The sequence below is a fragment of the Hippichthys cyanospilos genome, chromosome 13, assembly GCF_059441005.1.
Source record: "Hippichthys cyanospilos isolate Australia breed blue-spotted pipefish chromosome 13, RoL_Hcya_1.0, whole genome shotgun sequence".
NCBI classification, from domain to species: Eukaryota; Metazoa; Chordata; class Actinopteri; order Syngnathiformes; family Syngnathidae; genus Hippichthys; species Hippichthys cyanospilos.
The window spans coordinates 18,149,251-18,169,193 of NC_142381.1; the positions used below are offsets into that span (position 1 = coordinate 18,149,251).

Sequence of the window (19,943 nt, forward strand, 5' to 3'; positions counted from 1 at the left end):
TTAACCATATGTGGTTTTCAGTTTGACAAACATGGGAGTAGTCTCGAGAAGACCCAACTGAAATTACTGGAAGCTGCCAATTTAGTTGACAAGGTAACCGTTTTGTATAAAGTGTGGACACTACATATCTTGTCAGTATCTCAAATCCATTTCTTCTGAAAATGTGCCGTTTCCACACATAAACGCACAAACATAGTACTACAAGGCTTTGAGCATTCGTGTGGCGCTGATCGGTCTGGAGGTGTGGAGCAGCCAAGACATGATCAACGTGTCCGAAAACCCACACAGCACGCTGGCGGCGTTCCTCTCCTGGAGAAGCAAACAACTTCACATTCTCCACAATGACAACGCTCAACTCATCACGTTAGTGTCAACCCCTCTAGATGTGAACTCCTTTTGAGCCATGGACGAGAATTCTCATCTTTTAAAACAGTAATAAAAATAGTAAAATTCTCATCAAAAATATTTTGATGGATAGTAGCTGACACGCTTGATTAACGATTATCTCATATTAAGCCAATTGAGCACTGTAGTGATAACTCTGACCATTTGATGACAGTGTTGCCATACATACTGTACAACACATACAGTATAGTACAGTACATACATTACTGTACGTACAGTGGGCCCCCGTTACAACATTAGTCCATTCCGCAGTTGGGGTAGTAAGGCAAATTCGTCATATGACGGGCAATCCAAACCAATGGTAAATAGCTAATGCGTTTAGAACCCCAGGTAAAAACATCAACATTGTACATACATATTAAAAATTGGGCCCAAAATAGTATAGTAAGTGCTACGTATATATAGTATACATGTATACAATCAGAAAACATCATCAATAAAAATATAGAAAGGATTTATTTACCTTTGAGTGGCGCTTGTTATGGCCATATTCCCTAAAAAGGGTTATGATGATTTATATTATAAATCGTCTTCTTACTTCTCTCTTTAACATCACTAGTAATCTTGGGACCCATAGCTAACCCTTTTAAATTTGAATTAAGCAGTAAAATGCACTATAAATACGGTTTTGTAACCACTCACCTTCGGACAAAACTTTACTGTTCCGCCATTTTGAAACAAGTGAGGCCGTCAATAGCGGACCACCATCTCCGTGAGGAGACGCCGACCAATAGCAGACCAGCATCGTAGTCACGCATTGCATGGAAGCAGTTAGACAGCAATAGTAAATAAGTGCAATTACCTAAAAACGCCAGCAGTTGAAGGCAAAACAACACAAATACAGCCAAGTCCCGAGGGTCATGATAATTGTTTTGTTCGCATAACTGGGAAAATGTCATAAAGGGGATAAAAAAAACAAACACATTGCAACATGAAAATAACGTAAATCAGGGATGTTGTAACATGGGGGTCCACTGTACTTGTAATTCTAGGAAAGGAATGGAAATCAATCTTTCATATGGTACCGCCCATGTTTACATAGCCATAGCACACAATATTCCGTCGGCCTTGAAAGAGGAGTGAAATTGCTAAATACAGTATACTGGCACTCTAGAGGTTGCCTTAACCAATAACGCTTGGCACTGAAAGAGTTAAGTTCAATTTGATTCAGAGTGGAAATGATGATGAAATATTGTCCTCGCAAGAATCACAAAAGTAAAAGTTTTGAGTTAAATTAGTTCATAAATTACAATTTGTACAAGCCTAAATTTTGTAGTCTGGATGTCAAACTAGTGGATCAGTGATGCAGCAGTTAGCACGTCCGCCTCACCGCTCAAAGGCCCGAGTTCAATGCCATCTTGCTCTGGCCCTGCGTGGGATCTCTCCGGGCACTGCGGGTTCATCCAACACTCCAAAAACATGCATGGCAGGTGTATTGGACATACTAAATTGTCCTTAGCTGTGATTGGACGCATGAATGGTTTTTCGTCCCTGTGTGCCCTACAATTGGCTGGAAACGAGTTCGGGGTGTCCCCCACCTACTGCCCAAAGTTAGCTGGGATAAGCACCAGCAAGCCCGCCACCCTAATGAGGATAAGCAGCTCTAGAAAATGAATGGATGGATGGTTGGTGAACTAATGTGCACTTTGTGTCACCAGGGGAAAGTCGTTCCATGGTACCACCATTGGGTTGGCGCCTCTCAAAGCCATGTGCTCCGAATACCAGTCTGGTGGTGTGAACACGGTAAGAAACAGATATGGCAATCTAGTCTAAATGTTATGCACACTCAAGGTAAACATTTCCCTTGCATGCCTGGACTGTAAGTACGGCGCAAATAAAGATATTTAGATACCTGTTAAAATACCAGGTTTTTCTCGTAAATCAGATGGTGAACTCTGGGTGCTCAAGGGCCACGTTTGATTGAGTTTTAAAAACAGACTGCTGAGCTAGGTCATTTGCAGATGGAGGGGGCAGGCGGAGTTTCATGTGTATATCGAATTGTTATTTTAATATTTAGATAATTCACTTCAACTGATTAGCACAATTACATCGATTAGTAATGTGACAAGATGGCTGTGTTTGGACAGGCAACTTCAACATGAGTACAATGCAAAAAGAATTTTGAAAAATCAAATGAAGGATTCTGGGGAAAATGTGTGTGGCATTTTTCGCAAACACTTTTGTATCGCACTGCCTAGTGAATATGCTTAAAAAATTAAAGTAAAATGGTTCATTATTTCATTTTCTACTCAGGGAATGTCTTTCTCTGATTCGACATTGGCTAAATTGACTCTTATTAACTCCTTTTGAAGCTCACTTTAAGTAGGATATGCACGTAAGAACCACACGAAAAATAATGTGATCTGCATGTGCTGAACCTAAACTGTTCTTATTGCTTGGGTTTTTGTCAACACAGCACCGTCAGTCATGATTCCAGTCCTCCGAATCAGATCATTTTTGCTGTACCAAGACAAACCTATGAGAGACAAGTAATCTAGAAATAATCTAGAAATCGTAACCGCCCTGAAAGCCTCATTCATCTTTGACTCTCTTTTTCTTTTTGCAATGTTAACGACGTGGCATTTTAACATAGTTGTGTCTACGCATGAGCAGACTGAAGATCAGTTCAAAACATCCGTTTTTTAAATATGCTCTGTGCACCTGTGATTATGGAAAAAGGACCACTCCGAGTCAGCTGTTGGCGTGGCCGCCACCATGGCGCATGAAATGGGCCATAACTTCGGCATGAGTCATGACAGCGCTGACTGCTGCCAGGCCAAAGCTGAGGATGGGGGTTGCATCATGGCAGCTGCTACAGGGTAACTGCGTTTGGTTTTCTGTTGTTATTTTTTTTTATTTTGTTGTGGATTGGACGCTACAATGAAGTATCATGCAAAAGTTTGGACGATCAATTGTTTGACTTGTGTCTCTCAGTAGAGAACAGACCATAAAATAATAAAAATAGTGGAATTATTAATCAAATAATATATTTTTTCATTATTTATCTTATTATTTATTTAATTGTGTTGCTCTTAGCCCTACACGGCAGATCTCTTAGTCATAACAGTAAGCAAAGTTGTTGTTTTTTTGTTTTGTTTATTTGTTTGTTCTTTTATAGCGGACTCCTTCCTGGTTCATGGATGATGATGAGGAAACAGATGGGTGGATGGTTCCATTGGAACAAGCAGCTGTTTTGTTTTGGGTTTTTTACCCAAAAGGTTTTGTGGAATTCAAATATGTGCATTGCATAAAAATTCCAAATGCACACGAAATACCTTTGCAAAGTTTTTCACCTTACAAAGTACTCAAGCAATGCCCTCATGTTTACAAAGAGCCACGATATTGTTACAATAACCACAACAAGCGTATTGAGGCACTTACAATAGTTTGAACTCAAATGTTGCATTTGAGGAAGTTAGGAAGTGGGATTTTTCCTACTCAGATTGTCCCAGTGCTAACCTCAAAGCGTTCAAGGCAAACAACAAAGATGGATGATAGTGATAAATTGTTTTTCATGGTCCGGATACTTTCTTCTGACTATACAAGGGCGCCATTCTTAGTCAGAGATCAGAAAAGTCTGACTTCCCAATTTCCTCAAATGCAGCACATGACAAGACTAAACATTGGAAAGGCTTTTGACGAAAAGATAGCTCTTGGTGTGAAAAAAACTAAATTTGTTTTCTCTAGGTTGGGGATCATTTTTATTGGAAAGTTAAGAGAAGCAAAATATGTGTGACAAATCAAATATATCAGCTGCACCTGATAAATAGCTCCAGTATCATGGTGTGAAAATTCTACCAAGTTTGCAGTTATGCATAAGGCCTAAAGATGTTACTTTTGGGCAAGAAACTTGAAACCTCTGAAGAACTTCAATGTCATAACATCTGTACGGTATTATGGTGGTTGTACTGTTGTTTGTAAATTTCAACCTGAAGCGTGGCAATTTCTCTAAGTGGATATTGCACACAATTGGGTTACGGCTTCTACTAGAGGAGAAGCCACGATTTAAAATTTATAGAAACATTAAGGAGCATTCAATGTAATGTAGTACACATAAACAAAACTACAATCATAATTAAAAAAAAAAAAAACTATTCCATAAATACCCTTCTAAAAGTGTTACTAAAACTTTGGCAAAACTATCGTTTTGAAGACCAAATATTTGATACTTTTTTTAGTATTCAATCTCATTTGATCGTACAGGTGTCCCTTGAGAACTGCTCTATTAGCTTGAGGTACGGATTTTACATTTGCTGGATAGCCATTTTTGTGCACTTTGTCTGCCCCCCCGACCCCCCTGGAGTTGGAATGGCATGGCTCAGTGATAAGAGATTCCCTGACCATTGTGACCATATCGAAATGTCCTTGACCAAGACACTGAACCCTTAGTTGCCCCTGATGCATCAGTAGGTAAATGAGTTGTCAGTGTAAAGCACTTTTAGTACTTAAGGTAAAAAAAAAGTGCTATTCAAGTGTAAGTAAATTTTCCAAAACCATTTGGTCAAAAATGGTTACATAAAACAATACACATTTGACCACATGTCATCAGTCACATACCCCACAAGTAAAAAGCAAAGTTTTGCTGATCATAAGGTACTAGATAATGCCTTCTTGGGGAGGATGTTAAAACTTCTGTCTTGCATTTTCTGGTTAAGAGACAGTTGGAATTAATTTGTCACCTTGCAATGTGCCCATTGGTTATTTGAATTCAGTCACCACCCAGACATCCCAGAATGCTTTTCTCAACAATGTGCAAGCGATTTATTCGTTCACATATTTAAAAAGCAAAATAAGACCAAAATCTCTTACTTTTAATTTTTTATTTTAAGCATTGCATTTGATTTTAGACCTGTACAGTGAATGCATCAAGATTGTGTACAATATGCATATTTCAGTTCATGAAACCATGACTCTAAAACACAGCACAAAAACTGAAATGCCAGCCATGCTGGTCACCTTCAATGAAGGGAAAGTGTTCCTCAGTGACACTTTGTTCTTAAATAGTAGATGTTGCATATGAATAGTCTACCGCTCACCTAGTCATTCCTGGGTGCATGGATGAATGCTTGCCACTTACTTGGACTGTGTCCACACTTTCATGCTTCCAAGTACAGTATATTGGGTTAAATATATGTCAGAAAATGGAAAGATTCAACTGGGTGAGGGGACAAGCTTTTACCAGGTGACAGGTGACACAGGTGGTCATGATTACAAAACCAGATTAAAACTATGGATGTAATCTACTGTACTGTTGGTTTTAGTCCATTGTTTTTAAGTGCTTTTGTCATTTGGCGGTTCCTCAGTAAAACATCAGTCTATCAATAATTCTCTTCATTTGCACTGTATGTCTGGCAGGCACCCGTTTCCACGTGTCTTCAATGCGTGTAACATGCGTGAACTGAAGAGCTACTTGAACTCAGGAGGAGGAAAGTGTCTCTTCAATGAGCCAAACACCAGAGCCATGTATGGAGGACAGCGCTGCGGCAATGGCTACCTGGAAGATGGTGAGGAATGTGACTGTGGAGAAGAAGAGGTCAGTCTGATGGTATCAGTGCATGAGTATCGTGGATGATGAAACGACTCACCGATTACTTTCTACACAGGAGTGCACCAGTCCCTGCTGTAATGCAAATAACTGCACTTTAAAAGCTGGAGCCGAGTGCGCCCACGGTGTCTGCTGTCACAACTGCAAGGTGTGCGCCTCATAACCAACATTGCAGACGTGTGAGCGGTGTTTTTTTCACATCCAAACTCCTCTTCATGTCGCGCATGTGAAGCTGAAGAGCCCGGGGGTGTTGTGTCGAGCCCCGTCGGGCCAGTGTGACCTAGCCGAGTACTGCGATGGCAAGGGCGAGTCTTGCCCTGCTAACTTCTATTTGGTGGACGGCACATCGTGCGCGGATGGGAAGGCTTACTGTTACACTGGCATGTGCCTCACGCTGGAACAGCAGTGCCGCTCACTCTGGGGACGAGGTGGGTTAAGCTTGTACATAATACAGTCAGTTAGGTTCATCAGATGTCAGTTGTTTTGTTATTTAACGAAAATACATGAACAATTAAAGTCATACAATCAAATAATCTGGCCAATTCACTTGACAGGCCCCATCTTGCAACACAGCCTGCACAAGTGCACACTATGCAACAGCTTCTTTCTTTCTTATGCATTAAATAATCACAATTACATCATGAAAATTGCTCATTTGGTCCCAATGCCCTTAATTTGATTGGCATTCATTGCACATAGTACTACATATGAGTTTTCTCAGAAGTTTGTCCCATAGTTCATGATACTGAAGGATCACTATGTTGCTGATAAGGGTTTTGGACTCTTTTACCAGTTGGCATAAAAATACTACCACATGAGTGACCTATGTGGTGCTACATCAGGGGTCACCAACCTTTTTGAAAGTGAGAGCTACTTGAATAACTGAATAACCGCAGAAACCAAGCGGATTCAGGACCCCAGTCAACCACACGAGGAAGTGGATTGACAATGATAGTTTATTAACTGAAAACGCACGCCAGGCGTGGAAACAAAAACAGTCCCAAAAGGTAAAGTATCAAAACAAAGTCACACTGTACACACCCAAAGTGTCTCAACGAAAAAGAAAGCGGGATGAGAAAACAAGAGACATGCCGAGGATGCTTGGAGCGTCGCGAAGCAATAACCCGGCAACAAGCTCTCCTGCGCCGGCCGGTTATATAGCCTTCGTGGTGGACTGTGAAGTGAGCCTAAAAGAATCCTTAATGACAAGGTGGACTGTGAACTCAGCCTAAATAAAATGCACAACTTAAAAGCAGAAAACACACCAACTTCTTTGGTACTGAGTAATACGAAGAGCGATGAGTTTTTTACAATGATTAGGGAACCGCTGTAGTAAATATGTAAATCAAGTGTAATTATGTAATATAAATGTAATTCAAAGAAAATCACCAATGTTCTATCTCTTGTAAGCTATTTGCAGAACAGGCCTGCAGGCTGCTCATGTGATCATTGGCGGCTACCTTGTGTCCGCGGGCACCACGTCGGTGACCCCTGTGCTAGATGGACACCAAAATATGTCCTAGCAAAAGAAACTCCTACTGTCTACGTTATCTATTGATTTCTATTTGTTGTTTCTTGTGATGATATTTTAAAGGGCACCCATATAATGAGATTTTATCCTTTCCACAGTGAAATATATGCATATAAATTACATTTGGCACATTGGTGATTGACGGCACAAAGAAACATCTATACACACATTAGCCTCACAAGGGTTATGGAGCACTGGGGGCTACCCCAGGAGCCAAATGAGGTGTTTTTAGTGATATTAAAAAGCAATACAGTGTCAAGAGCCCTTCCTCTTATCAAATTGGCAGCTTCCGAAAACCACTACTACTCATAACTGTAGTTCCACTCGCGGGCGAATTATGTACTACAAATGTTGATTGTCTGGATGGGTGCTCCCAAACCCACATTTTCACCACTTTTACATTTTCTATAGTAAAACTTTGTAACTAATAAATGAAACGTTGCTGTTAACTTCGTCAACTTGGTGCAAAATATCTTCTCTCCAACCCCAGAATGAAACCTGATGTAAAAAATGTGAATGTCTGGATGTGTATTCTTTGAGAATGGATGTTTCTTACTATTTGCTCGCAGGAAAAGAAATGAATTCTTAGAAATGCATCATATAAAATACTTTTTTGGGGGTGTTTGGTGTGAGGAATTAACATCGTTACAAGATTAAAATCCCCCCCCCAAAAAAAGTGACTAACTGCACGCACTGACGAGCCCTTTACGTTGGGCTGACTGTGTATATATGGCACTACAAGTGTTATATTAGTACACTCTTGTGGTTGATTTTGGAATAGCAAGTGCTTAACCCTCTCCAGGCAGGCGTTGCAAATTTGCAACAATAATATGAGTCCCCCTAGGTATTCCACAATAATATTGATTTGAGGCTTTTTTTTTTATTTTTATAAGTTTGAAGAAAAAAAAACTTAATTTGAGCCTGAAAGTGTTCTTCCGAACATCATTACATTGTTACTAGTAATGGTAGTAGTAGTAGTTTTCACGTATAAATAGAAAGGTGTAAAGGGGTACCGAACATATTTCACCATTTTATTTTCAGCAGTAAAAAAAAAAACCAGCTCAAAAACACTTTTTCTACTTGCTGCCAGCTGAAAATCACATTGCATGTGCTCAAGGCTCAAGGAACGACCACTCTCGGCTCAGCTGTTTTCTGAGTTTGCCCATGTGATGTTTGCAAACTGGGTCATGATTGGTTTTCAATTTCAGTCAACAGAAAGTGGCAGATTGTTTTATTAAAGGTATCGGATACGGTGTTCAGTCCATCCACTCCATTTTTGTACCGCACGCGCATGTCGAGATCGAGAACCATTAACATGATATTTCCCTATACCGTGGCTCATTCAAGCCTCAAATTATTTGAAAGTACATGAAGAGCTGCTGTTCTTGTTGCAGAGGTCAGACGTTGACCTCACTGCCATCTGCTTTCCATTAGGTGGTCGAATAACACGCTGTGCGCATTGCTGTGCATATGTCTTTACAGATGGTCGACCGGCCCATGACGTGTGTTTTAAGAAGGTCAATGAAGCTGGTGACATGTATGGCAACTGTGGTAAAGATCTGTTTGGGAAATTCAGGAGCTGTAAGGACAAGTGAGGCAGACTTTTTTCACTTTTGACAACCATTTATGTCTCAGTATGATGAAAAGAAAGTAAACATTTGTTTATAATCCACAGTCAAGGATTTGAGGTTATTTTTGATCTGATTGTGCCAGAGATGCCAAATGCGGGAAGATCCAATGTTTATCTTCAGCATCTAAGCCAATAGAGAGCAACGCTGTGCGTATCGAGACCACAGTGAGCGTGGGCAACAAGAGGGTCCAGTGTATGGGAACGCACGTTTACAAGCCCGGCCAGAGAGATGAGGATGTGCAGGGAGACACGCTGGATCCAGGCCTCGTCATGACAGGCACCAAATGCGGAGACGATTCGGTGAGACTACAATAACATAATGTCATTATGCAAGACCTGTCTCTTTACCTTGTATTTGTGTTCATGATGTAAAAGTAATATCCCTAATGTTCATTTTTCACTTTTAATAGATTTGCTTCAATGGCGAATGCCGCAATGCATCTTTCCTCAAAGCTGATGACTGCCATTCCAAATGTAACGGACATGGGGTGAGTTTTGGGTGAAGACCACTTTTGAGTAGCTTTTGAAGGCACAAAAGTGCAAATAATTGAAACAGTAAACCTCCATTGTCACCTGTTTGAAAATTAGTGACAGCCTCACAGTTCAGAGGTTCCAGGTTCAATTCCAGCTGCATTCTTCCTGTGTGGAGTTCATATTGTTCTCCCGGTGCTCGCGTGGGGTTTTTCCGGGCGTTCCGGTTTCGTCCCACAATGCCAAAAACATGCATGGCAGGTGGATTGGAAATTCCAAATTGCCCTTCGATGTGATTGTGAGTGTGAATGGTTGTTTGTCTCCGTGTGCCCTGTGATTGGCTGGCAACCAGTTCAGGGTGTCCCCCGCCTACTGCCTGAAGACAGCTGGGATTGGCACCAGCACATCAGTGACCCTAGTGGATATAAGCAGCTACACAAACTGGATGTTTCATTTTGACAATCCGAACAAGGGTGCAAACTGTTAGTGTGTGTAAATAAATGTAATTATTAAATGTGAGCGCAATTGTACTGTATACTGTCAAAAAAGATTCTAATAAACCTCTGTATTTTATTTTGGGAAATTTTAACGTATACAGTGATCCCTCCTACTTCGCGGTCTCAGATATCGCGGTCTCAGTACTTCCGGGTTTTTTCAGGAAAAATTAAAAATATAAAAAAAAAAAAAAAATGCGCAAAAATGTAAAAAAGCAAAAAAAGTCCATTATACAATACTGTATTCATCAAATAACTAAGTAATATTAGTTAAAAACTATGTTAAGCATTCTTCAAGCGTTAGAGTTAGTGACGTTTTTTATCTTATTTTGAAATGCATGCTTTGAATTTGTCGGGTCGCGTTGTATTTCCGTTTCCTATTTTACGCTCTTTGCGACATTCGAATCGCTACAATGACGTAGTGAATGACAACGTAAGTTCATATTTATAGTTTATCTTTTATGTTGATAACGCACGCTACTGCTTATGTTTATTAAGCGATGAATGTTTATTCTGTGTTCGTTTGTGTAGAGGTTGCACTTTATAGTTAGCCGTTGTACAGTAAATTCATAGATTAAAGTTCGGCAAGTGTTTATATGTTAGTTGACTGACTTTAACATTGTTGTTGATTTATTATTCAACAGATACTACATGATACACCATACATGAGCCAAAATGTGAAGTTCAACGTGATGACTTGCGTAATCTTTCACCGGAGGCTTGGTGCAGATAACCAGTCCTGAGAACAAATTCTCAACAAACTAAGTAATATTAGGTATTTCATGAATATACAATAATGTTAATAAGGATAATGTAATGAAAAATATTAGGAGAAAGGAAATAAAATACGCAAAAAACAAAAACGATTGTTTATGGTTACTCCGGCTGTTATATTGGGGCGTACATAGAAATCTAGGAACTGATACCCTACTTCGCGGGTTTCAGACTTTGCGGGGGGTTGGCACCCCCCATTAACCGCAAAGTAGGGGGGATCACTGTACACTGTTAATGAATTTTAGTATGCTATTATTATGAAAAACACTTAACAAATGGAGAGACCAACTTTTCTGGTGTTGTTCTGTAACTGTCACATGGCTTTCACATGGCCCAACAATTTGCTTCCCTTCATCTCCCCTGCCAGCTATGTAACAACAACCACAACTGTCACTGTGAGAGTGGTTGGGCCCCTCCTCTATGTAACCAGAGGGGGCCGGGCGGGAGTGTGGACAGCGGACCTGTCGTCAGTCACGGTGAGAAAACGTCTTTCAACATTTATTTGGAACTAGGCTCCTTTAATACAGTGTATTACAACAGGCAACCTCCTTCCAGTCCTGCTGGTGCTTCCTTTGCTTTTCTTTGTTGTGTTGGCTGTTGGACTGTGGTGTTGCTATAAACATAAACTCAAGCCACTTAAAACTTCAACTCCACCACAAGTACCAAGGTATTGAAATGGTTATTGAAATCGAAAGTTATTTTATACTGGCTCGACTTGTCCAAACATTTTTATGTCTGTGCTTGTTTTTGGATCTCCAGTTCAGTCCCAGGCGAAGCCAAGCCTTTGCATGCAGAAGGTCATGTGAATGGTCACACCAACCCAACATTCTTGCTCAAGAAGCAAGACTTGGACCAACAGGTAAACATAACTTTTCAAACTTCCTAAACCTGGTTTATTTAAATCTCATAGTGCACTAAAATTGTGTACAGAGGGGGGCACTGTCAGCACTTACGGACTGTTTGTCAGTCCATGGCGACAGATGCCCGTTTGCGCGAAAAACACAGCAAATTAAAAATGATGGAAGTACAATTTTCATCCGTCCTTGTAATTGGTGATTGATGTCAAAGTTCAACATGGCACTACCACTTAGGCCTTGTCTATACATAACTAGGACTACCGTAATTTCCGGACTATAGAGCGCACCTGATTATAAGCCGCAACCCACTACATTTTAGAAGAAAACCGATTTTGTACATACACAAGCCGCACCTGCATACAAGCTGCATGTGCCCACATTAAAACATGTAAACATATTTACAAAGAAAGACGGTACACAGAGAGAGTTTTCAAAGTTTTAACAATATAACTTAACAACAATAATAATATAACTTTCTTCCCAAACGGTGCCTGTGACAGGGCAGTAAAACGGTAGCAACATGGTAGCAACACGCTAGCAACAAGGTAGCAACACGCTAGCGGCATGGTAGCAACACGCTAGTAACACAGTATAACAGGTCTGGTAAAACAGGTCTGGTAAAAGAACATACTGGTAAAAATCACGGTAAGCCGTCTTCATCTTCCTCCTTTGAACTGAAGCCATCAAAGTCATCTTCGTCAGTGTCGGAATGAAACTGTTATATAGACGTCGTAACACACTCCCTAGTCATCCAATTCTCCCATTCAACACGGAGCGCCACTTTAAATGCACGATTCACACTAATGTCAAGCGGCTGCAAATACTTCGTTGTGCCCCCAGGAATCACAGCTGGAATGGAGTTTGTCCTGCGTCATATGCCTTTCTTTTTGCACTTTCCATGATGAGGGTATGTTCACGCTAATTTAATTTATGCACAAGACAGGAAGTTGCAGTCTTCCTCGACGCATATATTCCACCGGTCTTAATCTTACCTTTTCTACTCGAGCGCCCCTAGCGGCCGTTAGAAAAATTACATAAATTGGCCGCGTCACTGAATAAGCCGCAGGGTTGAAAGTTTTGGGGAAAAGTAGCGGCTTATAGTCCGAAATTTACGGTATTTTAACTCCTTTGTGTGTCCAAAAAACATGGTTTTGTTTATTGGGGAAATTTAAAAAATCGCTGCTATACGAATCCGTATCGTGCGATTTTATTCATTTACAATCATGCCAACCTGTGAAGCAGCAGTAGTGTTGCCAAATTTTGTCCAATCACATGCCAACCCTCTAGGCAGCTGTAGTGTTGTGAAATTCTGTCCAATCAGAAAACATCCATCTCTTAACATCATAGGCATCGATGTCTTTGGCGAAAATAGCGTATAGTCCTGTCATAAATCTCCTGTTTATGCTTGCTACACACATCCGCAGATCCAGAGGATTTGGCAAATCTCCACTTAAAAAAAAAAAAAGTCCGGGCATGTATAGCAGATTGGGAAAACTGGACATAACGGTGCCTTAGTTATCACACTACGAGGACTGTGCACTGAGGTTTTCTCACTAACAAGCAACACTTTGGTAGTGTTCCTCGCTCGGCCCCCTCATTCAAATTTTAGAACTCAGGTTGGCCCACAAGTCAAAAAGTTTGTCCAGCCCTGTTCTAGACATGGAAACACAAAAACAGTGAATGGGTTAAACTTTTAGCAAATGAGGATAAGTTGCCCCAACAAAAAGTGAATTTGGATTTTCCAGAAGAGTACCACATTTTTCACTCCATCCACCATGACATTTGGCAACTTATAGTCATTTTTATTAGCACACATTAGTAAAATGTGTTTTTTTTTTCTACAGGGAAAGTCCTCTCCTCTTCTAAGCCAGGCATATCCAGCCCGCCACAAACACGTTGCCGTGCGTCCTGACGTGAAGCCACCTCCTGTGCCGGCGTTGGCTTCACAGCAAAGTGGATCTCGGACGCTTATCCAAAGACAATCGTCACCTCCGAGCAACTCTCCCTTTAAAGATGAGCCGAGGCGAAAGCGGGCTCCTCAGCCACCTTCTCCTGCACTTCCCCCTACCACACCCCGACCAGAGCCTCCAAACAGGCCTCCGCCCCCTTGTCCTGGAAGCAGACCGGGAGCGGTGAATAGTTTTTTTGTGTACTTACAAGAAGCCTTCCACGAATTATTGAACTCAGTTCTCTTTATTATGACTTCCAGCACCCATCAAGAGGCCAATTTGTCACCACCGATCCACTGCTGATTGGAAAGGCTGCTTTGGCTCCCTGTGCTGAACATAAAAGGCCAAACAGGTAAACTGATGATGTAATTGGCTGCAATTCAATTCATTCCTTTTTTTTTCTCTCTCTCAAGTAGCACAACTCGTTTTTGCATGATAAAAAATATCGTCAAAATAATTGACCTTGGATAATTTTCATGGCACACCTGATGTTCTCTCGCTGTACACTGATTTGGAATCAACTGAGCTTAAAAAAAAAAAAAGTGCCACTACTCTCACATTTTTGTCTTGGACAGACAATTCAATCAGTCTTCCTTTTCATTATGGAGCAAAGTCTGCTGTAAAAATTATTCACACACCTTGTCAACTAGCCTTGACAACGAAGAGGCAATAAGGCGGCGCTTGACAAAAGTGCATTTGAAAGGGCAAACGCGCTAAAACGCTCGCATACAACAGTACAGCGAATTAGAGGTATATATAAAATCGGTCTAAGCCTTGTAAATAACATGATACTACTTATTTCGCATTCAAATTAATGTTATTCAAACGCAGATACGTGAAGAATAATTGATCTTGTTTTGAGTTATGCGGGTATAATTCGATCCCCCCAATATATGGATTGAAAATGAGGGAAAAAAAACTCAACTTCCACAAAGACAAATACGGTAGTCATGCAATAACACATTCCTGTGATTCCGCTCTACCCTTCCCCAGTTCAGTTTTACAATAATGATATGAAAGTTTGTTTAACTTGAGTTTAAAGCAGTGCTTCTCAATTATTTTTTTGTAAAGCCACCCCACCCGCCCACTGTAAATAAGATCATGACATCAACATAACATCAACCCCACTACAATATTTGAGAAGAACTGGTTTAAACTCACCCCCGAACCTTGGTTACCATTTCTTTCTGTTTTGGATTCCTCCATTGCAGTGACATTTTTAGTATTGTTTCAAGGCAGAAATACTTGTATTGACTGATATTGTGGTCATTTTTCTACCCGCTGTTTTTTAAAAAATTACTGTGGCACCGCACTTCCATTATGTGGTGTCAGCTTGCAGCATATTTTCTCCTAGCAGCTGTTTTAATCCAGGTGTCTTCTTCTTTTACACACGTTTTCTGGTGTAAATTTGCTCCCACTTTTTCTGCAGTTTGTTTTACTTGCAGTGTTTTTGTTTTGTCATACGTTTGTGCACTCATTTTCATTTGCATTTATGCATTTCTTTTTCTTGTTTGCCTCATTCCTGTTTTTGCAGCCTTCTATCAGTTCTAGCACGTTTACCCGTTGACCATCATCAGTTGTATTAGAACGTTGCAGTGCCTATAAAAGCGTAATAATAAATGATAAATGAATAATAAATACTAAATGAAGGTATAAATGGTAACCAAAGTTAGACTTGTTATAAAAATGTGATTTCCAACACAGTTCTTGCATCGCATGTAATTTTCCTGCGCAACATGACTCATGATCTTCTCTTTCCAGAACTTGAATCTCAGGGAGACGTCGAGGACCAATTTGATCCCAAACACATACTTGACACCCTGGACCTTTGAATTATGTCGGACCTGTGAATTATGTTGTATTTATGTGGTGGCCAATTGGGAAGAAATGTGAATCAGTTCATGTGTTGGAACAAAGTTGCTGGAGTATTTATTCCTATAGCAAAGAAAAAAAACATGAATGTGTACAATATCAATTCAATGTGGTGCCTCTGGAAGAGCACCGGCTGTGAATGGATATCTTACATTAAGAAAATATGCCAGTGCTCAAGTGCTTGTACTTTTTATTAGTGGGTAAATTTGGGAATATAACTGGACTTAAGGGGACCGGTCAGACATGTTTCAGAAAGAGATGCATGTCATTTTGATTAAATGCATGTGGTATGAGCAATATCTTTTTTTAATGATTGTTAAGGCCATATTTTCTTTCATGTGACTATTATTATAGCTTTATTTGAAAACCTTTGTACATACCGTAAATATTCTTTGAAAATTTTTCTTTACGTTCTACTTGGAGTAATATTTTTTTTTTGTCCCCAGGAACCTTGGAGCTTAGCCGAAGCTTTATTTTTCATGTTTCTTAAATCTTTTTGAAAGACACCATCATTTTAATTTCATCAAATGTGGAATTTGTGCCATCAAAATTTATATGTTGCTCGTCCTTCATGTAAACGGGACTCCATTTACAAAGTAGGCATTGCAACTGACGTGTCATGATTAAGGTACTACGACTAAGACTTTGGAAAGTTAGGTATTTCATGTAGAAATACAGCTGCCATATTGTGTCTTCTCCAAAGATCTATGCAAACTCAGGCACTGCACTTCAATAAAGTATGTAATGTTCCACATTCTTTTTGCAGCATTTTTAGTTTAGATTTTTTTTTTTTTCCACGGGGAGAACATGCAAACTCCACACAGAAAGGCTGGAGCAGGTGGATTCGAACTCGGGTCCCTTTAACTGTGAAGCGTCCGTGCTATTCACTGCACCACCGAGCCGCCATTATATTTAATTAATGACACATGTAATTAATTAATTAAAGATTGATTTAATTAATGACACTTTTACCTATTTAATGAAACATTTATTTAATTAATGATACTTTTGATTGATTAATGAAACATTTAGATGTTCGAACCCGCCTCACTTTGAAGAGTGAGGTTGACAGATGAACTAAATGCATGAAATGCTGCAACAGTGTGTCATTATAAGTGTCATTAATTAAAGGTTTCATTAAGGAAAGTGTCACTAATTAAATTTTCATTAATTAAATGTTATTAATTAAATACATTTGTCATTACTAATTAATTGTTTTAGTTAATTATATAATTAAACATTTATTTAATTATGGACACTTTTAATTAATTAATTAAACATTTAATTTAGCTGATGGTACATGTATTTATTGAATTCTGGCACTTTTGGTCCTCTAGTTTAGAGGGGAGATTTGGTATGTTACTTTACACATGTTTTGCGCATACACAGGACATTGGAAAAGTTTTGAGTAAGTGGATTATACCATTCATTTGATCCTTTGTGCACTTCACAGAGATGTGCGGCTTGAAATGTTTGTGTGTGTGCTTTTTTTTAATTGTCTTGTCTAGATACTATTCTGACACTGTTTAATGGAAAATTTACAATCTTGGTTTTTAATAGATTTACATTTTTTTTTTTTTTTGGAAGTGACAATTAACATGGTACAGCTTGTTATGCGCAGTTGGGAATAAAGCCCACGTAAAAAGAAAATGAATTGTGTGTATGCATGCGTTGGTGTGTGTGGCAACAGACGTGGAGCAAGTATTGCTGAAATGTTTGTACAAAGCACATTGCAACAACATGCAGCAGCACAACAAACATATTTCAGCAACTAAAACAGGCGCACCAACCCGATTGTGTAAAATTTCAAGCTTTGCAAAGGGAACAAGACCAAATTAATTGATGCCCTCCCACTAAAAAGCATCTTAATGTAGAGGACCATGTAGTGAGATGGAAAGTGAAATAAATCTTTTTTTTTTTTTTTATGATATTTTATTTTTAGGAAAAATTGCCTATCCCTCCTTGCTGATATGAAATGTACCCTGCTTGTTCAAAAGCCACAATTTCATTAACATATGTAAATAAAGCATAAGCTCATAAATACACCCAAACTTTTGCTTTCAAAGACAAAAACCAATCATTTAAGTGTCAAAAATACTAAATACAAAAAAAAAGAGTAAGTAGTAGTAAGTAATAGTAGTAGTAAGTAACAGTAATAGTAAGTAGTAAGTAACACAATGCATACATCTTGACAGGTCAAAAATGTTGTAAGAACATTAACTCAATGTATTTTGAGAGGGTTGATCATCTGTTTCAGTGTATGACAGAACATAAAAAAAAAAAAATCAAATGAAGCTGGTGCGCCAAAGCCAGCTTACAAGACAGGCTTTGCTGATTAAGGAGCTATTGAAACAGAACAATGTTTTTTCTTAATCCTGCAAGACTTTTTAGAAGACATCTCAAATAAATAATGGCAACCTATTTTTTTGAGCAGTTCTTTTGAACGTGTTTGCTTGTATGCTTAGAGAAAACAAAGTGTGAAAAGATAGTCAGAATTTAAAATAATTACAAATTATTTTAAATTATCTGTCCACAAAGTTTTAGTAAGTCCAACAAGTGTCATGTCGTTGCAGCATGTTGGCGATGGATGTGGGAAGGCGGATCCAAAATGCCAAGAGGCAGGATGAGATGGGCTCAGTAAAACGATTTATTACTTGCAGAAGCTGGGCGAAACACGAAACACAAGAGCTACATTAGAGCTGAAATATGCTCATGACACGTGAATTACGCTAACGACAGACACCAAGTAAAAACAACACGAACCCAAAAGCAAAATAAGTCAAACTCCACAAAATAAAGCCACAAAAGGAAAAACCCAGACAGAACATGACACCAAAAGCCAGCAAGCTTTATCAAACATCATTTTATTTCTTTACCACTAATTGAATGTGAGCAAACTAAAATTACGAAAACATATAAAACATTGAAAAAATAAATCAAATGCTCGACTCACCAAAACTTCTTTCAATACAAATTCCATTCTTTTTTCTTTCCTCAGAAAAACTTCAATGACTTAGTATCATTTCCAATGATAAATCCTTTTGTATTGACATGGACGCCATTGCTGAAAGTCGCATCGGTCCAATTTCCGTTTTGCTCTTCTTCAGCCATTTTGGGTTAATAGAAAAAAAAAAAAAAAGAGCGAGTAGATTTGAATTTTCTGCTAAATGTAAGCGGGTCTGGCTTCCATGTATGCTATGCCTGTTAGCTTACAGTAGAGCAACACGTTTTTTTTTTTTTTTCAATGACATTTAACTACTTCCAACGTTAAACAGGGTGGATCAATGGAGCACCACCTTAGTGCAGTGAGCATCCAGTCATGTCACGTTCAACGTGAGGCTTCTAGATGGCGAACTTATGGCTCGATTGAATATTACAGCTGTCCCGCACCATGTTGATGCGAATGCCCAGGCTTCTGGCGAAGGCAGATTTCACACAGCATAACGACACAAGTTAGCTGAATTCTAATTGCCTAAAAACTCCAGCACTGCAAGGAGCGTAAACAAATGGATGTAAAATGACACAAACAGAACAGAATATGGAGAATAATGTTATGTATAAAATGTATATATTTAGTAAAAATCCATGTAAAATGAAATTGACTTTTTATTATAGTTATAATTTTATAAGTTTATAAGTTTATTATAATAAAATATATAATATATAGCCGTTTATTATAATAAATGGCTCTAGAGGACCGGATTCGGCCACCCCTAGTCTCGTGTTAAAAACGGATCATGAGTGTTGTTTAGTGAACCAACAAGGCTACTGAGGTTGTGCCATCTTCAAGGCTTGAAAAGGAACTTCTGAGCAATGCGGTTTTGTGTTGACACTTAGTGTTGACAAATGCTTTTCCCATTCTCTAAATCAGTGGTCTCCAACCACTGGTCCGCGGACCGCTGCTCTAAGTGTTTCCTTATAACAGTGATGGAAAGGATCAGAATTTGTTTCATTATATTGTATGTATGTTTGTTGTGTGTGTATATATGTATCAATTTATCTATGTGCGTATACTGTATACATCAATTTAAATATATATATATATATATATATATATATATATATATATATATATATATATATATATATATATATATATATATATATATATATATATATATATATATATATATATATATATATATACATTTCGATTTGTTTTAGAACCATTTCCACCACTTAGTACAGTACACCAAGATTCATCAACCCCCCCCAAGATCTCTTGCGATTGGAAAATAGGTAATAAAATATACAATTACCGAATTCCCACGTTATTAACACTTAAAATACACAATTCAAAGGTATGACATTCAGTCGGATTTTCACTGCCTATTTAATGGGCAGCAATTAATATTTAATTTTATTTAAACTGCCTGTTTAATGTTGTTTTCAGATTATCCATCGCGCAGTGTTTG

At 38.9% G+C, this 19,943-nt stretch overlaps 1 protein-coding gene across 1 annotated transcript in view; it reads left to right on the top strand.

Moving 5' to 3' along the window:
- Nucleotides 1-17,178, top strand: part of adam19b (ADAM metallopeptidase domain 19b) — a 35,829-nt gene extending 18,651 nt beyond the window's left edge. Inside the window, exons 8-23 of the mRNA XM_088431936.1 lie at nucleotides 22-93; nucleotides 197-363; nucleotides 2,064-2,148; nucleotides 3,085-3,224; nucleotides 5,761-5,938; nucleotides 6,009-6,098; nucleotides 6,183-6,378; nucleotides 8,964-9,072; nucleotides 9,195-9,411; nucleotides 9,522-9,599; nucleotides 11,218-11,326; nucleotides 11,391-11,517; nucleotides 11,610-11,709; nucleotides 13,552-13,839; nucleotides 13,917-14,008; nucleotides 15,418-17,178. Of these exons, the coding sequence (XP_088288062.1) occupies nucleotides 22-93; nucleotides 197-363; nucleotides 2,064-2,148; nucleotides 3,085-3,224; nucleotides 5,761-5,938; nucleotides 6,009-6,098; nucleotides 6,183-6,378; nucleotides 8,964-9,072; nucleotides 9,195-9,411; nucleotides 9,522-9,599; nucleotides 11,218-11,326; nucleotides 11,391-11,517; nucleotides 11,610-11,709; nucleotides 13,552-13,839; nucleotides 13,917-14,008; nucleotides 15,418-15,424 (2,055 nt within the window). The 3' untranslated portion in view covers nucleotides 15,425-17,178. The remainder of the gene's footprint in view (nucleotides 1-21; nucleotides 94-196; nucleotides 364-2,063; nucleotides 2,149-3,084; nucleotides 3,225-5,760; nucleotides 5,939-6,008; nucleotides 6,099-6,182; nucleotides 6,379-8,963; nucleotides 9,073-9,194; nucleotides 9,412-9,521; nucleotides 9,600-11,217; nucleotides 11,327-11,390; nucleotides 11,518-11,609; nucleotides 11,710-13,551; nucleotides 13,840-13,916; nucleotides 14,009-15,417) is intronic.
- Nucleotides 17,179-19,943: the final 2,765 nt, after the last annotated feature.